Source organism: Narcine bancroftii, chromosome 3 (assembly GCF_036971445.1).
Source record: "Narcine bancroftii isolate sNarBan1 chromosome 3, sNarBan1.hap1, whole genome shotgun sequence".
Taxonomy (NCBI): Eukaryota; Metazoa; Chordata; class Chondrichthyes; order Torpediniformes; family Narcinidae; genus Narcine; species Narcine bancroftii.
In genome coordinates, this window is record NC_091471.1 from 213,429,668 (window position 1) to 213,446,447 (window position 16,780).

Consider the following 16,780-nt stretch of genomic DNA (forward strand, 5'->3'; position numbering starts at 1 on the left):
GATCAGTATAATAGTCTGAAATAATAAATTGTGGTTCAGAATAGATATTGTAATAACCACGACAGATGGCAGAAGCATTTTTTATGGTATACTATACAATGAAACACAACGCGAGGTGACACATCCATTCCATGCACTGAGTTCAGAAATGGAGGTAGAGATTACCTCCATTTGGATATCAATAAGCAGTAGGGAAACCAGTAACATTTGCCACCGTAAATAGATAACTGCATCATCTGATAAAATACATGCCACCAAGCAGACGTGTGTAAAATCTAAGAAACATGCAGTTTCTGGCAAAAATGCTAAATTCTTGAGTATAGTCTAGAAATAATGAGCATGAATGTTTACAATTTCTCACCTTAGCCACAGAAGCTCTGATACAACTGATAAATATTTACAAAGCATTACTTAATAAACATTTAGTAGTTATAAAACAACTGATTTTAAAACTATATCATTTTCTAGAATCAGGAATAAGAGATATTATTTTTCTGCTGTTGAAAATCACTTTCACATTTATTTATTTGACTTGCAGAAACTTGCAGAAATAGAATCAGTTTTGTATGAGGTACATTATTCACTTCATCATTTAAATTGCAATTTGTCTTGAGATACGAGTTCAATTCACAGCAAATCTGGATTTATATTATGTGAACTTGGTATTCTACTTTATTTCCATCAACAAAGTTCATTACAAGTCTGTATTTCTTCACAATTCAGTGAACAGCTACCTAGTGACTTTGTTCAACTAAATATCCACTTTATGAATCATCAAAAATAGAATTAAAATAAGTCTAAAATCACATTAGACAGCTTGCATCATTTAGGCTAGGAAAATGGCAGAGTTTAAAGGACCACTAATACGTTCTGTGGCTAAGGCTGTTTTTCACATTGATCAAACACCCAAGCAAGATAACCAGTTTTTAACAAATATTTTTCTGTTCTTTAGTCCATGCAGCCAGACACCACTGATGAAGAGGATAACACAGCATGCTAATGTGCATCATACCCATGTCAAGATGAAGTCTATTGAAGACACACATCAAACACCAAATGCTTATGGAATGATCCATGCACTCCTACCATAAACAGGAATCCAAATATCAAATAGCAGAAGAATGAAGAACTTTGTGCAAGCCAATATCAGAAATTCACCACTTCGACTTTACTTATTTTTCTCAAAAGGTTTCGTTTTAGGTGTAGAACAAATCCCACCACATATTGGATACTGATTTATGCTCGTGGCTGAAAAGTTTATGCGGTGAACACATCCTGGAATACCTTATTTCCATCAGCAGGATTGTGGATTACAGTAGTTTGGGGCTCCTGAGCAAGATAAAAAAAATTCTCATTGGTCAAGGTTACCTTCAGTGGTTACAATGTTAAAGTGCCAGTTACGGGAATGAGAGGCCAAAGCAATAATACTACTGTCACGTGAAAAAAAAAGACTTAAATACATGGAACAAAAATCAAAAAGAGAAATGGTTTTCTATGACTACCAGCATCTCCTGCTGGGCATCCTGTAGGAAATTACCTTCTCACCTACAGTAGCAACATGCAATGTCTTATATTTCCTAGCAGCATTTCTGTTAGCTCCTTCATGTCAAAGATTTTGGCACTGCTAAATTTAGAGCAGACCATCTTCTGGTACAGTTGCTGACATCAGTGGAGGAGCTAAAAGCAACATGCGGGAAGGCAGTAAGTAGCCTGCCACTACGACATGCAAAGTTATAGTAGTAACGACCATGTTCAGAGTCATGATAAAGAGCTGTAAATGCGCTGCTTCACAATGGATTTTTCCACACAACAGAACAGAGGCACATTTTTTAAATCACAGAGTACCTCAGAAAGCAAATGGAAAAAAAAATAAATAGAAAGAGGAATCAAGTTATACCAGCGCTGGGGTAGGTATGGGTTCTTTTGGGCTGGTTACTACGTTGGCTTTGTTGTTTATCTGCAGGTAAGTTAAAATAGAAAATTGTAAGCCTCAAAAATATTTTTCCACTGTATAGTGGACCATGTCACAATTGATCTCAAGTAAACATCTATTTGGAAATAACGTGGGTGATTTAGTCTTCCTAAGATAATGTATTACTTTTTAATTTTTAGTGACTAAATTTGTATAACATGACAAGAGAAAATTGTAGTGATAACACTTTTGATTCAGTACAAGATTTAAGAAAGTTTATACTTTACGTCTGCAATACATTATGCACACACAAATATAATCTACAGCACAAAGGTACAAAATAACCAAAGATTCCAATCACCACACATGTGGTTCCAATTCAGCTCGGGCCACTTTCACTGTCTGGTGAATATTTATATTTATATTTTTTTTTGTAACCCACTATTGCTCTTGGCAATTTAATGAGACACAGAGATTTTTGAATCTCACAGACTAATAATACCTTTTAAGCATTATGTTTCAGACAACACTGGCCATTTATACAAAGGTCAACTACCTACATTCCAATAAATAGATGTGAGAAAGAGAAATCCAAAACTTGTCGTTAATGTACAGGGAAAGTACTTTGTGAACAGGGAAAGGACTTTGTGAATCCATGGGTGTTAATTTGTTTGGCAGATGCTATCATTGATAAGATCCTGGTGGCAACAAGGCTTCATGTGCTGTAATGAGTGGGGCAAAACAATGCCTATTCATTAAATAGCTGAAGAAAAAGTTTTGACAGCTGGCCGAGCTATGCTTTCTGCTTTTATCCTGCTGCTGAACCCATGCACTTCTGAATGGTCTCAAAAATCTTCCAGTGCCATTCAAACAGTTCAATAATAAATGAATTAAAAAAGATGTAATATAACATCTATGAATTTAATTAATAGCCAGCCATTCATCTTCGCTGGAGTGATTTGCTGTTACCGTGCAGGTGCCCTTTATGCATCCACCTTTCATGTTCTATCAGAGGTTTCCCACAATGAGGCCAAAGGCCAGGAAATTACTGTCAAGTACATTCAGAGTTTTAGTGTTCATGCAAGAATTCCACACTGATGGCACTTACTTAGATAAATGCTTGCAGCACATTGCAAAATTAATGGGATTTCCCAGCAAATAGCAGCCCACAAATGATAGTGGAAAATGTACGAAGAAGAGGAAGTATATATAGCAATCCCACTGACCTGCATTTATTTTACACTCCCTTGTGCCCTTCTCATTCAATCACCTGTTCAGATGCCTCTTATTTACAAGGCATCTGATGGGTACTTGAATGAGCAAGATGCAAAGGAAAACAAAATTAAATTGTTTAAATGTTATGTTTCCCTGTGGCACTTCATTCCGGATACATGAAAAATGTTTCCCTCCGAGCTGTGTGCATGTGCGCGCGGGCACGTTTTGCAACCAGCGCACAAAGGAAGTTCATGTGTGCACAAAAGGTCAGTTACCTAAAATAATGTAGTAATAATTATACTTAATGAAAATAATTTCTTAGCTAATTGCTTCTTAGCTAACTGGGTGTTATTGTTATTAATTTATTTAGGCATTGCATCACATAAAAATAAGGAATATCCATTGATGTTTTATTTAATGGAATAACAAAGTAGTTTCAAAGTAGAGAATAAAACCTTAACTAAATATGTTACTTTGTAGAATGCAATCATACTTGTATTACATTAAAACATGCCAATACGATTTTATTAGCTATGAGAAATAGGCTGCACCAAAATGATCTTGAAACTATTTCAAATTTACACAAGCATTCAGTGCACACATACTTGAGTCACAGGGGAAATAAATTGCACAAATTAAGATTTTTGTGCACATTACTACAAAAAAAATTAGAGGGAACATTGCTCTGATCCCCTTTAAACCTGCTCACTCTCACCTTAAACCGGTTTTAGACACACCCTGGACACAGAGTCTGGCTATCTGTCCTCATAATTTCATATACCACTATTGTGCCACCTCTCGGCCTCCTTTGCCCCAGAGAAAACAGATGGAGCCGATCCAATCTCCCTTCATAACTCAAGCCTGCCAATCCAGGCAATATCCTTTCTGTATGCTCTCTTACTTAAACTCATCTTTCCTGTAGTTGGGTGACCAGAACTGTACACAATATTCCAAGTGCACCCTCACCAACATTCTGTACAACTGTAACATAATGACCCAAATTTTGTATTCAATGCCTTGTCCTGTTAGGCAAGCATGCCATGCATCTTTGTAACAATCCTGTCTACCTGCATAGCCTCTTTCAGGGAAGAATATACTAGGCCTCTGTTCAACAACACATCCCAAGGCCCTGCCATTCACTGTACATGTCCTGTCTTGGTTTAATTTTCTAAAATGTATTACTTTGCACTTTCTCCACTTCTATTCTTATCAGGTTATTTCTGTTCACTTTCTATGGGAATTTTTTTGCATGCCTCTGGTTTAGGTAACCATTTTACAGCAGACTCCAGTTGAAATGTTGCTTGCCCACATAGAATGAAGAACAGCATCAATAAAGGAATCTAGTTGTGTTTCTACTCATTGAACTGCATTTTAATCCATTCATAAGAACAGTAAAGACTACAATCAGATAGATGGATGGATTTGTATGGCAGATGGAAAGCTTTAGAAATGCAAGAATTCAGGATGGTATAAAAAATATCTGCAAACACCATAAAAATGCATCTGACCAATCAATATTCACCGACTTTTACTGTATTTAGTAAAAAATACATCCCAAAGATTTGACATTAGATTTACGTACATTAATCAATCTCCACAAAAGGTTCAAAAGAGAGACATGACAATATCAAAATTCAAAAACCAGGGCAGAAGTAGTCAACGAAAATATTCAATAAAATCATCGCTAAGCTGACCTCTGGTCTTCAACTTTATTTCCCAGATGGAATCCCATATTTTGAGCTAGCAGGAGTCCAAACGTACATCAATCAATCTAAGCCTTAAACATACAATGACTAGATAGTTCTGTTTCTTTTTTTTTGAATATTTTATTTTAATGTTATGGTTAAACATGTATCAAGAATTAACCATTACAAGTACACAAAATAAAGTGGAAAAAAAAAGAATCATTGATACAGGTTGTCTATGTTTCTAACTAACCCCGTCCCTCCTCCCCTCCAAACAAGACCCAAGATAGAAGGTAGAAAATAGAAGAGGAAGAAAGGGAAAGTGAATAAAAAAAGGATCATGAAAGAAAGAAGAGGAGCTGTTGGGATCTGGAAGCCAGTCTAGAAAGTTTAGCTCTTTTTCTTACCTGGATCTCAAATATGGGACAGAACAAGGACTTGGGAGCAGAACATGTATCTTAAATATTCAACCTTGGATATTTCTTTTCCTCAAAATTCACATACACAGGAGAAAAGAAATGTCCCCTTAGCTGACTTAGTGGCTGACTCTTTCCTGAGCCATAGAACATTATAGGACAGTGCAGGCACTCTGTCCCACGATGTTGTGTCTAGCTCTATAAACCTACTAAAAAATCTAAACCTTCCCTACCTCACACCCATAACCGTCTATTTTTCATTCATCCATATGCCTGTCCAAGAGATTTGTAAATGTTCATATTGTACCAGCCTCCACCATCACCCCTGGCAATGCATTCCAGGAACTCACTGTTCTCTCTGCAAAAAACATACCCCTCACGTCTCCCCGAAACTTTCCTCCTCTCAATTTAACAGATGCCTTCTGGTATTTGCTACTGTCGCCCTGCGAAAAAAAAAGACGTTGGCTGCCCATCCTATCAATACTTCTCAAAATCTTGTAGACCTCTATTCCTTCTTCCACTTCTCATCCCTCTTCATTCTAAAGTGAAAAGCATTAGCTCTGCTAAACTTGCCTCATATGACACATACTCCAAAGCTTCCACAACCTTTCTGTAATGAGGCAACCAGAAATGAACACAATATTCCAAGTGTGGTCTAACCAGAGTTTTATAGAGCTGCAGCATTACCTCACAGCTCTTGAACTCAATCCCCTAACTAATGAAGACCAGCATACCATAACTTCCTTATCAACCTGCGCAGCAACCGTTAGACATGTATAGACTTTGACCCCAGGGTCCCCCTGTTCTTCCATGTGGTTCAGAATCCTGCCATTAACTGTACTCCACCTTCAAGTTCTCCCTTCCAAACTGCATCACAATTGAACTCCATCTGCCATTTCTCTGTCTAACTCTGCATCCTGTCTATATCCTGTTGTAACCTATGACAAATTTCTACACTATCCATAACACCTCCAACCTTCATATCATCTGTAAACTTGACGACCCATCCTCCCACTTCGCTGGGCCATATTTCAAAATCACAAAGAGCAAGAGTCCCAGAACAGATCCCTGTGGAACTCCACTTGTCACTGACCCCCAAGCAATATATGTTCCATCTACTACTACCCTCTGCTTTCTCCAATCAAGCCGATTCTGAATTCACACTGTCAAGGTTCCATGGATCCAATGCCTCGTGACTTTCAGAATGAGTCTTCCGTGCCAGACCTTGCCAAATACCTTACTAACATCCATATTCACCTCATGAGACACAAAGCCACGCTGACTATCCTTGAGAAGACGATGCTTCTCTAAATGCTCATAAAATCTTTCTCTAAGATTTCTCTCCAATAGTTTGCCCACCACTGACATTAGACTCATTGGCCTATAATCCCCAGGATTCTCCCGAATACCTATTTTAAACAAGGGGACTAAATTTTCATTCTACAATCCTCTGGAACCTCCCCTGTGGTCAGCAGGGCAATGTCTTTTCTTTCCAGATTCCTACACCAGTGTTATGACACTCAATCACATCAACCACCAGAATTTTAAGTTTCAATATCACCGCTTATTCCAGGGTGTAAACCATCTTTGACTCAATCTTCTATAACAAGACAATTTTAGCCATCTACTCATTCCACTGTGTAATTGGATCATGGACTTTCTCAACTCCAGACCACAATCTCCATTACCACAGGTCTGTGTTCTTAGCCCCCTGCTCTATTCACTTCACACCTACAACTGTGTGGCTCGGTACGCAATAACAGCATCTACAAATTTGCCGATGATATCACAGTAGTGAGTTGTATAAAGGAAGGGGATGAGTTAATTTACAGGATGGAGATTCAAAACTTGGCTGAATGATGCAACATAAACCACCACCTTGCATTCAATGTCACCAAAACTAAGGAGCTGATTGTTGACTTCAGGAAAGCCAGAGGTGTACAATTTAAGTTCTTGGGAGTCTCAGAAGATCTTTTCTAGACCCAAAGCACCAATGGAATCATGAAGAAAGCACGCCAGCACCTCCATTTCCTTAGGAGTTTGTGGAGGTTTGGTATGACACCAGAAATCCTGGCAAATTTCTACTGAGGTGTGGTAGAAAGTGTGCTGACCAGTTGCATCACAGTCTGGTATGGAAATACCAAAACCCATGAGTGTAAAGCCAGCAAAAGGTAGTGGACGCAGCCCAGGATATCACAGGCAAAACCCTCCCCACTATTGAGCACATCCACACAGGGCACTGCTGTCATAGGACAGCAGCAGTCATCAAAGACCCTCACCACCCAGCACATGCTCTGTTCTCGCTGCTGCCATCAGGAAGAGGTATAGGTGCCGCAAGACTCGCATCACCAGGTTCAGGAATAGCTGCTACCCCTCCACCAACAGACTCCTCAACGACAAACTCAATCAGAAACTCATTTGAGGACTCTTACTTGTGCACTTTATTGATTTTCTTTTCATTCCCTATGTATTACACAGTCAGTTTGTTTACATGTTTCTACGCTGTGAACAGTTTATTTTTTGCACTACTAAATTAGTGGTGCAGGTACACGATCCTTTATCCAGACATCTAAAATCTGGAAAGCTCCAAAATCCGGCAAGTGGGGTACTGGCAGTTGGGGGAGGCGGCCAAGGGACTGCAGTTGGGGGAGGCGGCCGGGCAGCTGAGGGACCGCGGTTGGGTGAGGCGGCCGAGGGACCACGGTTGGGGGAGGCGGTCGGGCGACTGGAAGGGGGTGGGGGTGGATATGGCAGCACAATTCGGGTGGGCTTTCCAAAATCCGGAAAAATCTGAAATTTGGAACACACTGTCCCCCAAGGGTTCCAGATAAAGGATCGTGTACCTGTAATTTCTGCCGCAGCCACAGGAAAAAGGAATCTCAGGGTTTTATGTGATGTAATATATGTACTCTGACAATAAATCTGAAATAGGAATATATGAAATATTCCCCTTCGCTCATCTAATACCAGGAATTGATCCTGCAATACCTTTATCTCAAAGTATATCTGTAAATTACCAAGCTCTCACATAAATGCAAGACTCCATTACTTTTTTTTTACTCTATCCTCCTTGTAACATTTCATTTGCCTTGAAATTTCTTGGACATAGAGGTACATATTGGAGGACCTCTTCTGGGACCAGCACATCAAGGCAACCATGATGAAGGCACACCAAAGCCTAGAACCATAGAACATTAGATTGCAGAATATAGGCCCTTTGGGCCTTCTATTATTCTGCCTGGTCCTCCTGACCTGCACCCAGTCCACCCTCCTATCCACGTACCTGCCCAATTTTTTTATAAAATGTTAAAACTGTGTCTGCACTCACCACTTCAACTGGCTGCTTGTTCCACCCTGTGTGAAAAAAAAACCCTAATGTTCCCCCTAAACTTCACCCCTTCCACCCTTAATCCATGTCCTCTGGTTTGTATCTTACCTAACCTCATTGGAAAAAGCCTACTTGCATTTACTCTGTCTATAGCCAATCATAATTTTGTATGGCTCTATCAAATCTCCCCTCATTCTTCTATGTTCTAGGGATTAACATCCTAACCTGTTTAACCTTTCCCTGTAACTCAGTTCCCTCAGCCCCAGCAACATCTTAGTACATCTATTTTGTAAGAAGTCTGAGGAGATTTGGCATATCATACTGGTTTATTGACTGATTCCACATCAGACTGGTTTGGAAACTCAAGTGCTCAGAAGGCGGAAAACCTAGTGAAGTCCATCAAAGTCAGCCGCATTTGACACTGCCTCAGTTAACATCATAAAGGATTCCCATCATCCAGGTCACACTCATTTCTCATTGCTTCCTTCAGGCGGAAGATACTAAAGCCTAACGTTCAGCATCTTTGGTTCAAGAAAACCTTTTTTTAAACCAACAACTATCAGCCTCTTGAACCTTCCTGATCTCTCCAGACCATAATATTACTCCAGGAACACCAAAAGTATGTTTGTTACTGCTGTTACATCTTTTTAAGCAGTAACTGCAAATTTTATATATTTTTTCTCCTCTCTCATATGGTAAACATATTCTTTAATTTTTAAATTTAGACATACAACATGGTAACAGCCTATTTCAAGAGAGGTGTTCAGAAACCTGAATGGTCAAAGGGTGGATAGTCTCCCAGACCAGATGGGTTGTGACCTCAGGTTCTGAATGAAGTAGCGGTAGAGATTATGGAGGCATTGGTAATGATCTTTCAGGAATCAATAGATTCTGATATGGACTGGAAAATTGCAAATGTCACCCTACTATTTAAGAAGGGAGGGAGGCAGCAGAATGGAAATTAGTCTGACATCAGTCATTGGGAAGATGTTGGAGTAGATTGTCAAGGATGAGGTTACGGAATACTTGAAGGCACATGACAAGATATGCCAAAGCCAGTATGTTTTCCTAAAGGGAAAATCTTTCTTGAGAAACCTATTGGAATTCTTTGAAGAATGAAAAGTAGGCTACATAAAGGAGATGCAGTGGACGTTGTGTACTTGCATTTTCAGAAGGTCTTTGACAAGATGCTGCACATAAACCTACTTATCAAGATAAGACCCCATTGTATAACAGGAAACCCATTCCTGGATAGACCATTGGCTGATTGGCAGCGAACAGCGAGTCAGAAAACAGGGATTATATTCTGGTTGGCTGCCAGTGGCTAGTGGTGTAACATACTGTACCTGTTTGGACACAGCAAGTATTTTAGGGATATATACATTGTTTAACAACAGTCGTCATCTTATCAGATTATGTTATTTGAAAGAATTACCATCTTCAATATCTTCAGACAGATGATCAGAATCAATTCATAGACATAATGATCAGGATGTGCAATCTGTTTTCATGATTGGCCCATCAAATCAATACTTAATAAAGAGAATAAATAATAAATGTGCAAGAATATAATTTTTACTATATAAAAAAACAAAAGGAAGATGTCTGATAATCAATGTTTTAGCATTGTATAAACCATAATCAATAATAAATGCCCATTGACAGCTAACGGACATTAAACATTTCTTGCAGTGGAAGGATCTGCATTAGAACTCAGCAATCTCCGATTTGTTACACTGATAGGTATTGGCTAAATGTAGAACAATTTAAAATACATTCTTTTCATTTAGATGAAGCCTTTGAGAGTCACAGAATCACTGACTTGAAACCAATAATTTAGACCACCTTGTCCTCACAGACCAATCATCATTCATCTAGATATGTGTACATCTCAGTGACTCTTAAAATGCCATTAAGGACTTTGCCTTCACTATTCTCTCTGGTACATTTCAGTTATTCACCAATCACCTGGGTGAAAAAGGTCTCCCTTCATATCCTCTTCTTCGCCTCTTAGTGCTTCTCTAAATTTATGCATTCCAGTATTATTCAATGCCTGCTAAGTGGGAAAGATTCCTATCTATAGCCCTCAAAATTTTGTACTCCTTAAGTTCCTCCACTCTGGGGAAAACAGACCTTGCCTCTACAGTCTCTCCTCATAACTAAAACACTACATCCCAGGAAACATCCCTGTGAAAACTTTTCTGCACCCTTTCCAGCACCATCACATACTTTTTGTTGTGTGAAAACCAGAAGCACATGTAGTACTCCAGCTGAAGACTTCCTAATGTTTTATCAAGGTGAAGCCTGAGCTCCATGCTTTTATTCAATGTCCTGGATAATGGAGGCCATTAATGCTGACTTCTTAACCATGTTATCTACCTGTGCTGACACCTCTAAGGATCTTTGCACTTGCACACCAAGTTACTTTGTCCCTCAGACTTGATATATGGTGTATATCCTCACTTCATTAGTACTTCCAAAATGCATCACTTTAAACTGATCGGGGTTAAACACTTTCCATTTCTAAGCCCTTTTTAGAAACACAATTGTCACCCTGTACTTTCAACAACTCTACCCATCTTACTGCCATTTGTGAACTTGCTGATCATGCCAGCTACATCCAGATCCAAATCATTCGCATCCATTTCAAAAAGGGTCCCAGCACCTTTCACTGTGAAATACCACTAGTCAGAGGAATCAAATCACAAAGCAACTTATCTACGATCAGCCTCTTTCTTCCATTGTCAACCAATTTCAGATCCATTTTCCAACTTGCTTTTTGAGCAGCCTTCCTTGTGGGATTTTGCTGAAGGCCTTACAGAAGTCAGATTGATCAGATGAAATTTGTCCATGCTGGCCATCTCTGAGTTTTTTCTTGTAATCATTAATCTCGTTCCTCAGCAATATTTTTCCAATAACCTCACTAAAATAGCCAGCCTTTTTTCCATTGGTCTTCTTGTAAATGGGGTGAATATTTACATCTGACATCTGGTTTCTCACATGCCCAGCAAATACATCAAAATCTTAGCCAGAATCCAAGCAATCCCAGCAGCCTGGGATATTTCTCACCTGGACCTGGGATACATCTCATTCCAAGATCAAAATAAACCTGTTTCACATTTAATGCACTCTTCCTCTTGCCCACCACTCATTTTGGAAACAACCCTGTCTCTTTTACTAATTATCTGTTCATCATGGCTACATATAACAGCAGATTTCTGCAGTGCCAATGCAAGATTATGAATATAGGCATTTATGATTATGCTTTAAAAAATTATTTATGATGTTAAAGCATATTTTTGATTGGACAAGTTAATCTACCTGTAGAATATTCAAGATCAACACCTATGTTATCTCCTTCTTTCTTTACCTTTAATGTAAAGATTCTCATGCTATTATATGTTAGATGGCTTTGTTTAAAAAATATAAAGATTCTGAAATTTAAAAATCCATCTGCAGCAGTCAATTAACTTGAGTCAATTGTATTAGATTGAAAATAACAGGAAAATGGTTAACATTAATATTGTGAGTTCATGTATGCAAAGGTAATTACCTTTTGTAGTTGTCTAGGAAAGGAGAAAGAAACATCTAGGAACAATAATTAGTCTTGCATTTTAATAAAATCCAATAGTTTACTCGAACCTTTAAAGGAAAGTTCTTGTTCCAACATTATTGCCATTGCTTTGGCAATAGTGCAAATCGGTAAGTTTTGAGGAAGAAAAACTTGGTTTGCTTTTCTGGAACAGTATATTATTGTGGCCTGGAGGCTGGGGTGATGGCCACAGTGTCTATCCCAAATCTTATGCTCGTCTGTCAAATGCTGAAATCTTGAAATCTGAGGTTTATTTTCTTATCAATTTCTTAAAATTGGTTCTAGACTTGATTTCCAGCATCGTCACAAGAGCAAGACCCACACCCACTTAATTCCTAACATTCCATTAAAACATTTAATCAGCCATGAAGTTCCTTATGATAGCAGGCACGTTTGAGTCTATTTATATACCTTGCAACATGCTATAGACATGATCCCTAAAGACACTTGAGTAAAATTTTAAAAACCAGGGAATGAAATGGTGAGATACTGTGTGTAATTTTAAATAGATTGAATAAACTTGCTGTTGGTCAATTTAAAAAAAAATGTTTACACCACTCTGATGAAGCAAATGCAGTCATTTTCATTGTTAAACAATTGAAGTTCTCTGTAAGTGGGATTTTATGTGCTCCCTCCTAGTCGTTAAATTTAGTTTATGGCATCTGTAGAGGAATTAATGTTTCTATATTTACCTGCAGATTAATAATTCCTTTATTTGGAATGACACAAAAAATCAAATTACATTTCTAGGTTAACAGAATAGTGCAGAAACTTTAACAATGATCTGAGCATGGTAGCTGATTTCTGCAAATGTGAATTGAAGGTAAGCCATTCATTTTCATATATCTTATAATGTACAGTAAAATCTCCGGTATTCAGCACCTAAGGGGATTGCAGATGCTGGATTTGTGAATTATCCAGATGGCTGAGACACACTTACAATGCCCAACTAATACCCCTATATTAAGAATAAACAGTTTCAAAGCCGAAAGACAGTACAAAATGAAAAGTAATTTGAAAAAAATCAGTAATCCAATGGTTAATTATGTAAAGTTCATGTTAATCAGGTGATTCCTGTAACATACAAAATTTAAATTCAAACCTGGGTCATTGGTGTTGTAACAGTGCTACACTAACCGCTATGCTAACCATGCCACTGTCATAATTAACCCCCCCTCCCCCAAATTTACAGATAAAACCTTACTAATATACTTTATACTAATAAAAGATAAAGCTTCTTACTAGACAAGGATAAGAAGTCACTTTGAGAGAGTCACCCCAACTGTGTGCAGCATTGGCTGGCTCTTTATCCTGAGCACCACCATTTTGTTCAAACACAACTTTAATGAAACTTTATTACCCCAGCTGCTCTGGGTGGGGCATGACCGGAGCACTCCACTGGCTGAATGTTTGTTTCCATCTTCACTAAGGGGTTGTGTGTTGCTTCGGAAAACCTTTACTTTTACAATTTTAAACTTTTATTTCAACTTTTATTGATCTTAAATGTTAATTATTTATTTAGTTCCTCAATTTTTTTTGCCGGTTGCTTGAATTCCAGATACCGGGGATTTTACTGTATTGTGGTCAATGGGTGCCAAGACTTGCATGAATATGAGATACACAAATCATTCTTTACAATAAACTACTAAAAGGTACCACTGGAACATCTAAGTAATTCAACGCTATGAGCAGAGTATTAAATAGAAATAATGGAAGTGTGCAACATACAGAATGCCAATGTTTTCTACAATTGTCATTTAATAGTCTTTTTTTAATTAATCATTAATTTCCAAGGATTCAAGTAAACCAATATCAGTTGCTCTAAAGGGCGGGAAAGAAAACATTAGGAATGTATTTTAAGCACTCCGTAGTATTAAATTCATTGACAATTAAAAAATAAATTCCTGTTCAGATAAGGAATGAGTTAAAGATGGTTTTACTCAATTAATAAATATTCAAATCATAGGCTTTGATTTTGCATTCAGCTCACAGGGATTCCAGAAAGACTCAATATTGAGTGCAATTGTGTCTTTGAATTAAAAATATAAAATGTACTATTTTTACACAGTGCAACAAAAAAACCCAAGAAAGACACAGCCGTCGGACAAAAATCCTCACCATCATCTGAACACTCGAACTGGACTTCCTTTTCTGACCAAAAAGAAAGAAAAAGAAGATAATTTTGAGAGTTGAAAGAAATGATTATGTTCAGAAACCGTCTTGTGCTACAGTAAAAAGGTCCACATATGGGAGACAAAAGTAAATTGCAAAGATACATATTAGTATTGGAGAAGAAAGGAATATAACTGTTATCTTAAAAAAAACAGGAAATGCAGCAAAGAAGGGAACAAAGATTATAGTAGCTGTTAAAAAAATCTTATGATATTTATTTGGTTAATAGGATGAGATTACATATGGCACAAAGGGATGATAGAGTTGCGAGTGAAACACAAAATATCAATATATTTTGAAGGCTGGAGATTTATTTCTTATGGCCAAAATTAAGTGGATCTAAGCAGAACGATTTGTCCAGCTCTGTTAATAACATTGACAGTGTTAATTCATTAAAAAATGTTAGGCAAAAATATCTTCTGATAACAAATTATTTTTCCCCACCATCCATGTGTTCCTTCCCCACCTCTTCCATCTGACAAGGTCTAGAAATCATCTAATATACCATTTATACCAATCTGCTAACTGTGCTACTATTAGCAAATTCTTCTACTCCAGTATCAATTATCTCCATTTACCTTCCATACCCAATCCACTGTACATTTTACTTCCATCAATCTGGCACACAAAGTTAAAATAAAATTCAACATATAAAGATAATGGCTGCAGTTTTTCTAAATAATACATAAGATATGCAAAGTCCAAATTATGTAATTACTTTCCCAGAAATTCAATTTGACAACCTCTGCGAACTCACCCACCAAAGTGAAACGGCCTCATCTACATCAATGATGCAGATTGAGTGACCACTTCCCCAAACACTGATGCTCTGTTTGTGGGGTTTAAACCTGAGCTTCTTACAGTGACACATCTCTCCTTAACCTCATTCATTGTCAGGCATGGTCAAATGTAAACTTGTGGAACATTTCTCCTGGGCAGCCTTACACCCACTGATTTTTCTAATATTAGGTAATCCCCAAAGCCATCTGATTCCATCTCTTCTTTACTGACACCTGTAGTTACAATTTTTCTCTCTCTGCAATACCTTCTGTTTCAACCCCCTCCCCTTCTTGGTTTCTCTATCAGATTCTCCACTTCCTGTATATGCATATAATTTTGCCTAGTCTTGACACAGGGTTCAGATTCAAAACTTAGAATGATAATTTCTATCAATGGATAGTGTCTGGCCTGTTGACTTCTTCCAGAACTTCTTTGTCTGCTCAAGATTCCAGCGTTTGTGGCTTTGTGTGAACAACAACCATATCTGTATTGTTTAATATTACATGTAAAATTCAAATAATTCTTGGGCATGGATCAGCCTTGAACTCTGGCACTCATGTTTGCACTAATAGATGACGATAATTTCATTTTTTTCCCTAAAATGCTTCTTTCAGAACTTCAACAATGTTGTCCTAGGGGCTACAAAGCACAGGAATGGAAAATGTACAAGGTAACGGAATTATATCAGCTTGGGAGCTGATAAGAAGCTCCTTATTTGGTAGTGGTGTGAGATTAATTGATGACTCCTGAGAGAATATGCACTTTTATGGAATAGTTCATTCAAATGTTCGAGGGATTAAACTACAGTAAAATCCCCGCTATCCAGAATTGAAGCAAATGGCATCCTCGAGTAACCAGCAAAAAAAGGCAGAAAATAAATATGTTAAAAAAAATTGGCATCCCTTGGCGGTTAGTTCGCCAATCACATAACTGTGGTGGCGCACATCTCTTGGAGTGAACCGACCCCACTTCTATCGCCATGTTGGCGGAGCAGCTGCAGGAAGATGGCGCCATCGGGGCTTGCTGATTAACTCGTGGTTTAGGCCACAGCTCGCGTCCCTGGGCAATGTGATGACGTCACCATCCCGCGGGGCGGAACTCCCATTGGCCTTAAAGGGGCGCTCGTGAAATTTAAATAAACAGTTCAACTGAATCCTCCACTGTGTCCCGTGGTGTGTTTCTGTGTGCGTAGCAGCCGCTACACCCCACACAAACTCAAGAAAATGGCAAATACACTAATTTGGCATCTACCAATCTTTATGTGCCAGATACTGGGGTTTTTTTTTAAAGTAGTTTACTGGTTAAGTGGAATTCAGTACCTTACACATTCAGTTTTAACAAAATAGCATAATTTATAACAGTAGAAGGCATAATATCAGAAAAAATAGCTTTCTCATTGAATAAAATTGATATTGGCAAAGGCACCAATTTTACAATGAAAGAAAGGGCTTAGGGTGGGAGTGGAAAGTGGAGTGCCAGGCCTTTTATGCTTAAACTGGAAAATATAGTGGTTTGGATGTGTCAGAGAATGGTAGCACAGTGCTTGAACTACTGCTGGAACAATCCAGAAGTGTACAACGATGACTTAGGCATCTTTCAATCCTACCGCGTAGCTAGGAAATTTAAATTCACTAAATTTCTGTGTTCCTCTGACTGGAAGTCTGTGACCTGTGTTGCTCT

General features: G+C 38.1%; 1 protein-coding gene across 16 annotated transcripts in view; it reads right to left on the reverse strand.

The window, feature by feature from the left end:
- LOC138758107 (calcium/calmodulin-dependent protein kinase type II subunit delta) overlaps positions 1 to 16,780 on the reverse strand; it is a 461,931-nt gene that overhangs the window by 62,616 nt on the left and 382,535 nt on the right. For 7 of the 16 annotated variants that reach the window (XM_069926557.1, XM_069926558.1, XM_069926551.1 and 4 more), the window contains one exon: positions 14,267 to 14,299. The exons of 4 other annotated variants lie outside the window; for them this stretch is intronic. In XM_069926557.1, coding sequence (XP_069782658.1) covers positions 14,267 to 14,299 — 33 coding nt within the window. Of the gene's footprint in view, positions 1 to 1,284; positions 1,330 to 1,897; positions 1,945 to 14,266; positions 14,300 to 16,780 lie in introns of all 16 variants that reach the window. 5 more of the 16 variants (XM_069926561.1, XM_069926560.1, XM_069926563.1 and 2 more) reach the window with 3 other exon arrangements.